Below are 14,845 nucleotides of genomic sequence, written 5' to 3' on the forward strand. Positions count from 1 at the left end.
TGAAAAAAATGTACCTAATGTTCTAATAATTGTTTAGGGCCCCTTTCAGTCACAGTTAGCTAGGCATACTAAAATGTCTTCCACGATTAGGGGTTATGTATCAATTTGAGTGTAGGCTCTAGCCTGCATTTGGTAAAAATGCTAGTGCCTCACGTCATTGACTAACCATGTGCACATAAATAATTCACCCAAGATAAACATGTGAATAGGCCTACATCCATTTATCTAAAACCAAACAGCTAAAAAATACAATGCCTGAAGAAAACCGTAACATTCATGAACCATTTGGATAGACCGTAAAAAAAATGGTGTCGAATTTAGCAGTTGCGAAAGTTCTTCGACGTGAAGAATGGTTGAGAACCGGAAACAGAAACGCACCGTTGGATGAGGGACTTGATTGCGCAAGACAGCATGGAGTCACATGATCACTCACCCAGTGATCATGTGACCAATCCATTTTTGTAACAACCGCGGAGCAGCAACGTGAAACGACAGATGATTTGATTTATCTCGCTTCTATAACACGGATTAGCTGGTTTCTCTGAACTCCAGAGGAGGCGAGCCCCAATTATGAGGTATGTGTGCAAAATAAAACTGTATGAAAGCCTGGTCATTGGATTATGCAGTGCAGTTCTCTCAATGGTTATTTGACTAGGCTCGCTAATTCCTTCTTTTTTATATCGATTTTTTTGTTTTTTTTAAATACATGCGCAAACTAGCTAAATCAGACATTTGAACATTTGATAATGCAAACATGTGTGAGAATGAAATTGTGTTGAAACTAAACTATCAAATGTATCTGTTCTCCACTCACCCCTGACAGAATGTTGAAGGAGACGCTGTGTGTCCTTCTCCTGTGGGCTTCTCTGGAGGCAACACAGTCAAGGGGCTGCTCGAGTTTCTTCTGCCGGAAATCTCACCGTGTCAGCATGCTCTCCAGAGGAGCCGACCCTGGCAAGCCGCTCTTTCTCACCCCCTACCTGGAAAAGGGCAACATCGAAGAGGGTAGGTTGGTTTACTTTACTCAGAAACTATATGTTGTTCAACTGTTAATGCTATCCCTAATGTTGTACAAGGCAGTTGTCAAGTTTTCAAAAAATAGACGAGATTGCGTTATGCATCATGTTATTTCCATCATCAACACAGATCAAATCAAATGTATTTCTATAGCCCTTCATACATCAGCTGATATCTCAAAGTGCTGTACAGAAACCCAGCCTAAAACCCCAAACAGCAAGCAATGCAGGTGGATCCCCATTAGCTGTTGCACATGCAGCAGCTACTCATCCTGGGGTCCACGCAACAAAACATGACATAAACGTGTGCAGAACAGTTGTTACGACGTTGTGATGTTAACGTCATGAATGTTACAGTATTACACAGAAGTCTGAGGGAGACTAATCGTAGTGTTCAGATGAAAGGAGGTTTGAGGCAGTTATTTGAAAGCGATGACCTGTTCTATCTTTCAGCACGGAAGCAGAGTCTGGTAGGTCCCCTGCCTGGTGCCAATGTGAAGAGTTATGCCGGCTACCTCACTGTCAACAAGAAATACAACAGCAACCTCTACTTCTGGTTCTTCCCTGCTCAGGTACACTACACTACAGTACCATGTGTCCCAAATGGCACCTTGTTCCCTTTGTAGTGCACTACTTGTGACCAGGGCCCCATAGAGAATAGGGTGCCACCCATATCAGCTGCAGTGTCCTCTGTAGTTTCACTCGTGACAAGAATCAATAGCACGTGTTTGTCTAGCAATCACCTTTTATCAGTTCCTGTAAAGGAATGTGTGAATCAGGGCACTGTTTTATTTGGATTGTACATTTCAACAGGTTTTGGTTTCAGAAAACTTAACAAAAGACTTATGGGCTTAGCCTCTATAAAGTAAGTACAAAACAAGTCCTTTCTGCTGCCTACATTACCATGGTCCTAGTGATTAAACAGTGTTTCCTTCATAACTGTGTGTCAATGACTTAGCCACAAGGTGGCAGTGTTGTATTAGAAGGGTTTTGGGTGGAGGCCTCTCACTAAGATAGCTCCACTATCCACTGTTAGAGAACTACTAACTTGTATTTGTCTGTCTGTCTCTTTGCAGGAGTGGCCTGAGACTGCTCCAGTCCTGCTGTGGCTGCAGGGGGGTCCTGGGGGCACGTCTATGTTTGGGCTGTTTGTAGAACATGGACCCTACTTTGTATTGAAGAACCTAACAGGTACCAACATCGCCATATGTCTCTGTACTGACCCCTGTCTAGTGTATAATAACATGACTCTGTACTGACCCCGGTCTAGTGTATAGTAACGTGTTTCTGTACTGACCCCTGTCTAGTGTATAATAACATGACTCTGTACTGACCCCTGTCTAGTGTATAATAACATGACTCTGTACTGACCCCTGTCTAGTGTATAGTAACATGACTCTGTACTGACCCCTGTCTAGTGTATAATAACATGACTCTGTACTGACCCCTGTCTAGTGTATAATAACATGACTCTGTACTGACCCCTGTCTAGTGTATAATAACATGACTCTGTACTGAGCCCTGTCTAGTGTATAATAACATGACTCTACTGACCCCTGTCTAGTGTATAATTACATGACTCAACTGACCCCTGTCTAGTGTATAATAACATGACTCAACTGACCCCTGTCTAGTGTATAATTACATGACTCTGTACTGACCCCTGTCTAGTGTATAATAACATGACTCAACTGACCCCTGTCTAGTGTATAATTACATGACCCAACTGACCCCTGTCTAGTGTATAATTACATGACTCTGTACTGACCCCTGTCTAGTGTATAATTACATGACTCTGTACTGACCCCTGTCTAGTGTATAATTACATGACTCTGTACTGCCCCCTGTCTAGTGTATAATAACATGACTCTGTACTGACCCCTGTCTAGTGTATAATAACATGACTCTGTACTGACCCCTGTCTAGTGTATAATAACATGACTCTGTACTGACCCCTGTCTAGTGTATAGTAACATGACTCTGTACTGACCCCTGTCTAGTGTATAATAACATGACTCTGTACTGACCCCTGTCTAGTGTATAATAACATGACTCTGTACTGACCCCTGTCTAGTGTATAATTACATGACTCTGTACTGACCCCTGTCTAGTGTATAATAACATGACTCTGTACTGACCCCTGTCTAGTGTATAATAACATGACTCTGTACTGACCCCTGTCTAGTGTATAATAACATGACTCTGTACTGACCCCTGTCTAGTGTATAGTAACGTGTCTCTGTACTGACCCCTGTCTAGTGTATAATTACATGACTCTGTACTGACCCCTGTCTAGTGTATAATAACATGACTCTGTACTGACCCCTGTCTAGTGTATAATAACATGACTCTGTACTGACCCCTGTCTAGTGTATAATAACATGACTCTGTACTGACCCCTGTCTAGTGTATAATAACATGACTCTGTACTGACCCCTGTCTAGTGTATAATAACATGACTCTGTACTGACCCCTGTCTAGTGTATAGTAACATGACTCTGTACTGACCCCTGTCTAGTGTATAGTAACGTGTCTCTGTACTGACCCCTGTCTGTCATTTCTATCAGAAAGCCACCTGTATGTTCCTACTGTAGTGATGGGGCCTTCATCTCTCTCCATGTAGCTCTGTTCCTACTGTAGTGGTGGGACCTTCATCTCTCTCCATGTATCTCTGTTCCTACTGTAGTGATGGGGCCTTCATCTCTCTCCATGTAGCTCTGTTCCTACTGTAGTGATGGGGCCTTCATCTCTCTCCATGTATCTCTGTTCCTACTGTAGTGGTGGGACCTTCATCTCTCTCCATGTATTGTTGTTTCACCTGTTTACAGTGGGCTACAGAGACTATCCCTGGACATCCAGATACTCTGTTCTGTACATCGACAATCCAGTACGTATGGCTTCTACTTCCTTCGTGTGAATGTATGAACACTGTTGTTTGCATCCAAATGGCACCCTATTCCCTTTTATAGTGCTCTACTTTTGACCAGGTCCTCTTGTCAAAAGAAGTGTACTAAATAGGGAATAGGGTGCCATTTAGGACATCATGTATCAGACAGGTTTGATTTGGTTTCTATGCTGCTTTAATAGTTTTCTCATCAAAATGTGTGTAATGTTACTTAACAGCATGTACAGTATGGGATTGTAATGTTACCTAACAGCATGTACAGTATGGGATTGTAATGTTACTTAACAGCATGTACAGTATGGGATTGTAATGTTACCTAACGGCATGTGCAGTATGGGATTGTAATGTTACTTAACAGCATGTACAGTATGGGATTGTAATGTTACCTAACAGCATGTACAGTATGGGATTGTAATGTTACCTAACAGCATGTACAGTATGGGATTGTAATGTTACTTAACAGCATGTACAGTATGGGATTGTAATGTTACCTAACGGCATGTGCAGTATGGGATTGTAATGTTACTTAACAGCATGTACAGTATGGGATTGTAATGTTACCTAACAGCATGTACAGTATGGGATTGTAATGTTACCTAACAGCATGTACAGTATGGGATTGTAATGTTACCTAACAGCATGTGCAGTATGGGATTGTAATGTTACCTAACAGCATGTACAGTATGGGATTGTAATGTTACCTAACAGCATGTACAGTATGGGATTGTAATGTTACCTAACAGCATGTGCAGTATGGGATTGTAATGTTACCTAACAGCATGTGCAGTATGGGATTGTAATGTTACTTAACAGCATGTGCAGTATGGGATTGTAATGTTACCTAATAGCATGTGCAGTATGGGATTGTAATGTTACCTAACAGCATGTACAGTATGGGATTGTAATGTTACCTAACGGCATGTGCAGTATGGGATTGTAATGTTACCTAACAGCATGTGCAGTATGTGATTATAATGTTACCTAACAGCATGTGCAGTATGGGATTGTAATGTTACCTAATAGCATGTGCAGTATGGGATTGTAATGTTACCTAACAGCATGTACAGTATGTCATTGTAATGTTACCTAACAGCATGTGCAGTATGGGATTGTAATGTTACCTAATAGCATGCGCAGTATGGGATTGTAATGTTACCTAACAGCATGTACAGTATGTCATTGTAATGTTACCTAACAGCATGTACAGTATGTCATTGTAATGTTACCTAACAGCATGTACAGTATGGGATTGTAATGTTACCTAACAGCACGTACAGTATGTGATTGTAATGTCAGGTGTGTGTTTTCTTGTCCAGGTAGGAACAGGGTTCAGTTTCACTGATGATGACCGAGGCTTTGCTCAGAACCAGGATGATGTAGGCAGAGATCTGTACAGGTAAGTCTGGTCACTGAGGTTCTGGGTGCATTAGGCTGTATTTACAGACAGCTCAATTCTGATCTTTTATTTACCAATTGGTCTTTTGACCAATCAGAATTGAGCTGCCTGTGTAAACGCAGCCTTACACGATGCACAGATTATAATATCATTCTATCATATTGATGTGGTTCCTAAGATGGAAAACACTTCTCTAGGCATTGTAAAGATCTGATGGTGGCCTTTCTGAGTGGTGCAGCGGTCTAATGCACTGCAGGGCTTGAGGCCTCACTACAGATCTGGGTTCGATCCCGGGCTGTGTTGCAGCCGGGCCGTGACCGGGAGACCCATGAGGCGACGCACAATTGGCCCAGCGTCGTCCGGGTTAGGGGAGGATTTGGCCGCCTGGGATGTCCTCTTCCCATCGCGCTCTAGCGACTCCTGTGGCGGGCCGAGCGCATGGTGCTAAGTTTGTCACGTCCCCCGAATACAACAGGGGACAGTGAAATGCTCATTTACAGGCTCTAACCAATAGTGCAAAAAAGGTGTTAGGTGAACAATAGGTAAGTAAAGAAATAAAAAGACAGGCTATATACAGTAGCTATGCTATAAAAGTAGCAAGGCTACATACAGGCACCGGTTAGTCAGGCTGAGGTAGTATGTACATGTAGATATGGTTAAAGTGACCATGCATATATGATGAACAGCGAGTAACAGTAGCTTAAAATAGGGGGTGGTGGGTGGGACACAATGCAGATAGCCCGGTTAGCCAATGTGCGGGAGCACTGGTTGGTCGGCCCAATTGAGGTAGTATGTACATGAATGTATATAGTTAAAGTGACTATGCATATATGACAAACAGAGGAGCAGCAGCGTAAAAAGAGCAGTTGGGGGGGGGGGGGGGGGGGGGGGGGGGGGGGCAGCTTAGCTCCAGTGATGTACTGGGCCGTATGCACTACCCTCTAGTGCCTTGCGGTTGGAGGCCGAGTAATTGCTGTACCAGGCAGTGATGCAACCAGTGAGGTTGCATCCAACTGATGTTGCAGCTGTAGAACCTTTTGAGGATCTCAGGACCCATGCCAAATCTTTTTAGTTTCCTGAGGGGGAATAGGCTTTGTCGTGCCCTCTTCACGACTGTCTTGGTGTGTTTGGACTATTCTAGTTTGTTGTTGATGTGGACGCCAAGGAACTTGAAGCTCTCAACCTGCTCCACTACAGCTCCGTCGATGAGAATGGGGCGTGCTCGGTCCTCCTTTTCCTGTCGTCCACAATCATCTTCTTAGTCTTGGTTACATTGAGGGATAGGTTGTTATTCTGGCACCACCCGGCCAGGTCTCTGACCTCCTCCCTATAGGCTGTCTCGTCGTTGTCGGTGATCAGGCCTACCACTGTTGTGTCGTCTGCAAACTTAATGATGGTGTTTGAGTCGTGCCTGGCCATGCAGTCGTGGGTGAACAGGGAGTACTGGAGGGGACTGAGCACGCACCCCTGTGGAGCTCCAGTGTTGAGGATCAGCGTGGCAGATGTGTTGCTACCTACCCTCACCACCTGGGGGTGGCCCGTCAGGAAGTCCAGGATTCAGTTGCAGAGGGAGGTGTTTAGTCCCAGGATCCTTAGCTTAGTGATGAGCTTTGAGGATACTATGGTGTTGAACGCTGAACTGTAGTCAATGAACAGCAAAAGGAAGACAGATTTGTACCTTGTCAGCTCGGGGGTTTGAACTTGCAACCTTCCGGTTACTAGTCCAACGCTCTAACCACTAGGCTACCCTGCCGCCCCATTGGTGCGGCTAGCTTCCGGATTAAGTGAGCAGTGTGGCAAGAAGCAGTGCGGCTTGGAGGGGTCGTGTTTCGGAGGACGCATGTCCAATATACATCTAGAACCTTGGTTATGTCACATGGCATCATGGTCTCTGGTCAATGTACATCTAGGACCTTGGTTATGGCATCATGGTCTCTGGTCAATGTACATCTAGGACCTTGGTTATTGCATCATGGTCTCTGGTCAATGTACATCTAGGACCTTGGTTATGTCACATGGCATCCATTGTTTTTCTCATCTTGTGTCTTTGTCCTCTAGCGCATTGACTCAGTTCTTCCAGATCTTCTCTGAGTATCAGTCCAATGACTTCTATGCTACAGGAGAGGTGAGTTTGGTTCTAGTCTCCACATCTGTGTTCCACATAACATTCCACAACTTCCCTACATCCTAGTTGGCAAATTCCCCAAATCTACAAAGACATCTGCTTTTTATTCCCTTTTATGATGCTGAACAAGGTCTTAAAATGGTTATTTTAGGGTCTCTGCTATAGCAACAAGAATAATCTTTCCACTTAAATGCATAATAACATCAAATTGAAATGACTTTCTTCAATCAGAACGCAGACACTAAAGTTGATTGGAATTGTCCTCGCTGTCCTCAGTCCTATGCAGGAAAGTATGTCCCAGCCATTGGTTACTACATCCATAAGCATAACCCCATTGCTAAGGTGAAGATCAACTTCAAGGGAGTTGCCATTGGAGACGGCCTCTGTGACCCAGAGCTGGTGGGTTGTGTTTTAATACACCGTGATTTCAACTTTACTCAGCATTGTTTGACACTTCTTGACTTAATATGAAATATATCAGTAATATAATTTAAGATATATTATTATATCTCCAGGATGAAAAAAAGGTTGTTTTTGTTCTTCATTTGCTCTTTCCCTTGGTCTCACCTGTTCTGTCTCTCTCTCCCCTTCTCTCTCTCAGATGCTGGGAGGGTATGGCGACTTCCTGTACCAGACAGGTCTGATAGACATGCTCCAGAAGCAGTATGTTGAGCAGCAGACAGCCAGCGGGGTGCAGCTCATCCAGCAGGAGAAATGGGTGGAGGCCTTTGAGGTAAGACCCTGACTGCATCTGCTAACACAATAAACTGTGTGTTTGTTGTCCACTCCACATATCTGAATGTCTGGCAGTCATTCTTTCAAGGCCTCCAACTTCCTGGTACGTTCTTCCACTGTCCTCTTGTCCTGCAGGTATTTGACAGCTTGCTGAATGGGGACATTCTGCCGTACCCCTCGTTCTTCCACTGTCCTCTTGTCCTGCAGGTATTTGACAGCTTGCTGAATGGGGACATTCTGCCGTACCCCTCGTTCTTCCACTGTCCTCTTGTCCTGCAGGTATTTGACAGCTTGCTTGAATGGGGACATTCTGCCGTACCCCTCGTTCTTCCACTGTCCTCTTGTCCTGCAGGTATTTGACAGCTTGCTGAATGGGGACATTCTGCCGTACCCCTCGTTCTTCCAGAACGCCACTGGCTGCACCAACTACTTCAATTACTTGCAGTGTCAGGTAGGTACACAGAGCGAGGCTTACACAGACACCCAACTGATTGAATAAAGGTCAGGTAGGTACACAGAGCGAGGCTTACACAGACACCCAGCTGATTGAATAAGTGTCAGGTAGGTACACAGAGCGAGGCTTACACAGACACCCAGCTGATTGAATAAAGGTCAGGTAGGTACACAGAGCGAGGCTTACACAGACACCCAGCTGATTGAATAAGTGTCAGGTAGGTACACAGAGCGAGGCATACACAGACACCCAGCTGATTGAATAAAGGTCAGGTAGGTACACAGAGCGAGGCTTACACAGACACCCAGCTGATTGAATAAAGGTCAGGTAGGTACACAGAGCGAGGCTTACACAGACACCCAGCTGATTGAATAAAGGTCAGGTAGGTACACAGAGCGAGGCTTACACAGACACCCAGCTGATTGAATAAAGGTCAGGTAGGTACACAGAGCGAGGCTTACACAGACACCCAGCTGATTGAATAAAGGTCCAGTTATATTACCCGGGGAAGATTTCCTGAATGAAATCTGTCTTCTTACAAGGCTTACACAGACACCCAGCTGATTGAATAAAGGTCCAGTTATATTACCCGGGGAAGATTTCCTGAATGAAATCTGTCTTCTTACAAGGCTTACACAGACACCCAGCTGATTGAATAAAGGTCCAGTTATATTACCCAGGGAAGATTTCCTGAATGAAATCTGTCTTCTTACAAGGCTTACACAGACACCCAGCTGATTGAATAAAGGTCCAGTTATATTACCCGGGGAAGATTTCCTGAATGAAATCTGTCTTCTTACAAGGCTTACACAGACACCCAGCTGATTGAATAAAGGTCCAGTTATATTACCCGGGGAAGATTTCCTGAATGAAATCTGTCTTCTTACAAGGCTTACACAGACACCCAGCTGATTGAATAAAGGTCCAGTTATATTACCCGGGGAAGATTTCCTGAATGAAATCTGTCTTCTTACAAGGCTTACACAGACACCCAGCTGATTGAATAAAGGTCCAGTTATATTACCCGGGGAAGATTTCCTGAATGAAATCTGTCTTCTTACAAGGCTTACACAGACACCCAGCTGATTGAATAAAGGTCCAGTTATATTACCCGGGGAAGATTTCCTGAATGAAATCTGTCTTCTTACAAGGCTTACACAGACACCCAGCTGATTGAATAAAGGTCCAGTTATATTACCCGGGGAAGATTTCCTGAATGAAATCTGTCTTCTTACAAGGCTTACACAGACACCCAGCTGATTGAATAAGTGTCAGGTAGGTACACAGAGCAAGGCTTACACAGACACCCAGCTGATTGAATAAAGGTCAGGTAGGTACACAGAGCAAGGCTTACACAGACACCCAGCTGATTGAATAAAGGTCAGGTAGGTACACAGAGCAAGGCTTACACAGACACCCAGCTGATTGAATAAAGGTCAGGTAGGTACACAGAGCGAGGCTTACACAGACACCCAGCTGATTGAATAAAGGTCAGGTAGGTACACAGAGCGAGGCTTACACAGACACCCAGCTGATTGAATAAAGGTCAGGTAGGTACACAGAGCAAGGCTTACACACAGATGCACGTTTTAATAATGTTATGTTATGGTTCTCTATGCTACAGGAGCCTGCGGATCAGGAGTATTTCTCCCAGTTTGTGACGCTGGCAGAGGTGCGGCGCTCCATCCACGTGGGGAACCTGACGTTCCACGACGGCTCGGAGGTGGAGAAACACCTGCTGCAGGACGTCATGAAGAGCATCAAACCCTGGCTCGCCACGCTCATGGACAACTACAGGGTGAGACTAGAGTTGATGCCCATCTAGCCCTCAGACATGCTTCTATTAACAGCACAGATCTATAATATATGCCATTTAGCAGACGCTTTTATCCAGAGACACTGACGCGTGCGTCCATTTTATGTATGAGTGGCCCAGAGAATCTAACCCACAATCCTTGCTCTGCGAGCGGCGCGCTCTACCAACTGAGCCATGGTTTAACTTTGGTTTACAGTATCCGTCACGGGCTACGGCGTCCGTCACGGGCTAAGGCGTCCGTCACGGGCTGCGGCGTCCGTCACGAGCTCCTCTCCTCAGCTATTGCTTGGACCACTATACTGTAATCATTGAATAAATGCCTTACCTGTGTTTCTCTCTCTCTCTCTTCTGTACACACACACCACAACACACACACACACAGGTGTTGATTTACAGTGGTCAGCTGGATGTGATTGTGGCGGCCCCCCTGACCGAGAGGTTCCTGCCCACGGTGAACTGGACCGGGGCTGATGAGTTCAACAAAGCCTCTCGCTTCCATTGGAAGATCCAGCCAGAGGACACAGAGGTGGCTGGATATGTTCGCCAAGTAGGGGAATTCTACCAGGTGAGTACTGCATGTCTGTGTCCAGGGGTCAGATTCACAAAACCTTCTTAAGAAGACATTTCTTCTTAGCTGCCATTTGTTTCCTTAACTATAGACTGAAGAAGAAAGTTAAGCAAAGTTGCTATTCCTCAAAAAGGTTAGAGGAAATTATCTTGCACTATTTCTTATGTTTCTCCTGAAGCAAAAAGTTAAGAAGAAATTAGATTCTTGAAAATAAAGTTCTTGGAAGTGTTCTTGAATTCTGAGATAGCTAAACCCTTGTCTTAATCTCAGGGCAGTGAGAGAAAATGAAAGCAATTGAACATGTTTAATTCACTCAAACTTCATCTGAAAGTTTCAGTATTTATTATTTTAAACCCAAGAACATGTTTTAGAAGAGTCATCTCAGTTGGAAATTTGCTAACATGATTGCCATTGCTAGCCAGATAGCTAGCTAAATCGGGTGCCTAGCAACAAACATCGTAAGAAGATACAGTTGAAGTCGGAAGTTTACATACACTGAGGTTGGAGTCATTAAAACTCTTTTTTTCAACCACTCCACAAATTTCTTGTCAACAAACTAGAGTTTTGGCAAGTTAGTTAGAACATCTACTTTGTGCATGACACAAGTAATTTTTCCAACAATTGTTTACAGACATTATTTCACTTATAATTCCCTGTATCACAATTCCAGTGGGTCAGAAGTTTACATACAAGTTGACTGTGCCTTTTAAACAGCTTGGAAAATTCCACAAAAGTATGTCATGGCTTTAGAAGCTTCTGGTAGGCTAATTGACATACAGTGCCTTGCGAAAGTATCCGGCCCCCTTGAACTTTGTGACCTTTTGCCACATTTCAGGCTTCAAACATAAAGATATAAAACTGTATTTTTTTGTGAAAAATCAACAACAAGTGGGACACAATCATGAAGTGGAACGACATTTATTGGGTATTTCAAACTTTTTTAACAAATCAAAAACTGAAAAATTGGGCGTGCAAAATTATTCCGCGCCTTTACTTTCAGTGCAGCAAACTCTCTCCAGAAGTTCAGTGAGGATCTCTGAATGATCCAATGTTGACCTAAATGACTAATGATGATAAATACAATCCACCTGTGTGTAATCAAGTCTCCGTTCATCTCTAGGCGTTCTGTCGCCTAGAGATGAACGTACTTTGGTGCGAAAAGTGCAAATCAATCCCAGAACAACAGTAAAGGACCTTGTGAAGATGCTGTAGGAAACAGGTACAAAAGAATCTATATCCACAGTATAACAAGTCCTATATCGACATAACCTGAAAGGCCACTCAACAAGGAAGAAGCCACTGCTCCAAAACCGCCATAAAGTAGCCAGACTACGGTTTGCAACTGCACCTGGGGACAAAGATCGTACTTTTTGGAGAAATGTCCTCTGGTCTGATGAAACAAATATAGAACTGTTTGGCCATAATGACCATTGATATGTTTGGAGGAATAAGGGGAGGCTTCCAAGCTGAAGAACACCATCCCAACCGTGAAGTAAGGGGGTGGCAGCATCATGTTGTGGGGGTGCTTTGCTGCAGGAGGGACTGGTGCACTTCACAAAATAGATGTCATGAATCATGAGGGAGGAAAATTGTGTGGATATATTGAAGCAACATCTCAAGACATCAGTCAGGAAGTTAAAGCTTGGTCGCAAATGATTCTTCCAAATGGACAATGACCCCAAGCATACTTCCAAAGTTGTTGTCAAAATGGCTTAAGGACAACAAAGTCAAGGTATTGGAATAGCCATCACAAAGCCCTGACCTCAATCCCATAGAAAATGTGTGGGCAGAACTGAAAAAGCGTGTGCGAGCAAGGAGGCTTACAAACCTGACTCAGTTACACCAGCTCTGTCAGGAGGAATGGGCCAAAATTCACCCAACTTATTGTGGGAAGCTTGTGGATGCAATGTTTGACCCAAGTTAAACGATTTAAAGGCAATGCTACCAAATACTAATTGAGTGTATGTAAACTTCTGACCCACTGGGAATGTGATGAAAGAAATAAAAGCTGAAAAAAGCTAAATCAGTCCCTCAACTATTATTGTGATATTTCACATTCTTGAAATACAGTTGTGATCCTAAGACAGGGAATCTTTACTAGGTTTAAATGTCAGGAATTGTGAAAAGCTTAGTTTAAATGTATTTGGCTCAGGTGTATGTAAACTTCCGGCTTCAACTGTACATAAGATATTTGAGGAGTTTGAAAGAAAATAATTAAATCTTAAGGAATTCTTGAGGAATTGCATTTACCAAATATCTTGTGAACTTCTTATTTTTTTTCTTAAGTTATTGCGTAAGAAGTGTTTTGTGAATCTGGGCCCAGGACTTTACTGGGTATTCAGGGCATTTGGCCACCCTTTAAAATGGAAAATGTTAACATAGCATTACTAAACATAATGTGAGTAATTTAGCAGTAGATCTCATGCAGAACACCTTAGTCAGTGCATTCAACTAAGTTTAGTAGGAAAAAAAACAAGCACGTGACAATTATTGCAAGTAGAGTCTTATTGAAAATGGCTGTGCCAGGAAGATACGATCAACTTTATGGACACCAGGTGGGAACACAGTGCTGCTGATGGGGAAAACTGGTTCACATGCTAAACCTGTCTGACTGTCTGTCTGTCTCCTTGTCATGCAGGTGATTGTACGAGGGGGAGGACACATACTACCATACGACCAACCACAGAGGTCCTTTGATATGATTGACAGATTCCTCTCAACACAGGGATTTATTTAAGTGGGCGGGACTGAGCAGGAACGCAGTTGATCTGAGTTCTTCCACCTTTTGATTCAGAGTGTCTCCAGATTCCCAGTGTTTATTTCAAACACAATTACACAATTATACATGGTAGAGGTCTATCACCTAGAAAGGAATACATGTCATGGATAGAGACGTCTGGACAGCTATGCTGCCTTCATCAGACTTTAATGACCTCCTAAATACTACTTTAACCCTCAGATTCTGACTGCACTCTGATGCACTGCCAATGAATCCTTATGTTTGATATTCTGTGGATCTGTCAAAATGATTATTTTTTTTGACCGTGGGGAATAATGATTTATGCTGCACATGATCAATGTATGATTTAAGATGAAGAGATGGCATGCAATGCAATTGTAATAAAAAAAATTATGAAACCAACATGGGTCCGTCAAACAAGTTCAATGGATGAACACCAGAGGGCGCTGGTGTTTGAAATACTGTAAATGCCCGGTGGTGTTGTCCCTTGTAAATGCAACAAAGTTACTGAATAGTTTCTCTTATACAACTTTGGTAAAAGTTCCATTATCCAAGATAATGACCAAGACCTTTTTATTCTACCTGTCAGATGATTCTGTCATACTCGACCATCCTGTTTAATCAAAAAAATAACAATTCAACTCTGAATAGGCTGCAATACCTGCCTCTGTTTAGGTAATAGTAGGTACTACTCCGAGAACCCAATAACCTCCACAGACAATCATGGCAGACTGTTTTAGAAAGTACTAACCAGTAACAGAGAAACAGGCTGGCATGATCATCTGGTGGTTTGGGCAGTGAGATGACTACTCCTTGCTCTGTCACGTACCAAGGCAAAACATCATGCTACTTATCAGCTCATTAAACTTAATTTAAGCAGTCTAGACATCTCCATAGTTCTTGATGGTTTTAGAAAATTTAAACACAGAACTATTTAATGAGAAATCAATGGTCAGGTCTTTATATTGGAAGACCATGTGGATTATTGGTCACTAAGGAGTTGCTTCAGCCTCAGATATATCAGGACATGCTCCCCTTGCCACATTCACACACATCCTGATTACAGTACCATGAACATGTGCTCTACTGT

General features: G+C 43.3%; 1 protein-coding gene across 1 annotated transcript; it reads left to right on the plus strand.

Annotated features, from left to right (window-relative positions):
• Window positions 1–424: 424 nt before the first annotated feature.
• On the plus strand, window positions 425–14,157 carry LOC109876565 (probable serine carboxypeptidase CPVL). The gene is made up of 13 exons (XM_031812083.1): window positions 425–575; window positions 824–1,005; window positions 1,470–1,588; window positions 2,093–2,207; window positions 3,845–3,903; window positions 5,238–5,317; window positions 7,376–7,442; window positions 7,719–7,841; window positions 8,044–8,175; window positions 8,530–8,628; window positions 10,256–10,429; window positions 10,830–11,012; window positions 13,654–14,157. The coding sequence occupies exons 1-13, from the start codon at window positions 571–573 to the stop codon at window positions 13,750–13,752; spliced, it is 1,437 nt and encodes a 478-aa protein (XP_031667943.1). The 5' UTR covers window positions 425–570; the 3' UTR covers window positions 13,753–14,157.
• Window positions 14,158–14,845: the final 688 nt, after the last annotated feature.

The sequence above is a fragment of the Oncorhynchus kisutch genome, unplaced genomic scaffold (genome assembly GCF_002021735.2).
Source record: "Oncorhynchus kisutch isolate 150728-3 unplaced genomic scaffold, Okis_V2 Okis02a-Okis13b_hom, whole genome shotgun sequence".
NCBI classification, from domain to species: Eukaryota; Metazoa; Chordata; class Actinopteri; order Salmoniformes; family Salmonidae; genus Oncorhynchus; species Oncorhynchus kisutch.

What these genes read in the sequence shown, in the direction of transcription:
- LOC109876565 (XM_031812083.1), top strand. An exon ending in GTAGGCAGAGATCTGTACAG is followed by an intron (nt 5,318 to 7,375) that starts GTAAGTCTGGTC and finishes TTTGTCCTCTAG; the next exon opens with CGCATTGACTCAGTTCTTCC. An exon ending in AAGTAGGGGAATTCTACCAG is followed by an intron (nt 11,013 to 13,653) that starts GTGAGTACTGCA and finishes CTTGTCATGCAG; the next exon opens with GTGATTGTACGAGGGGGAGG.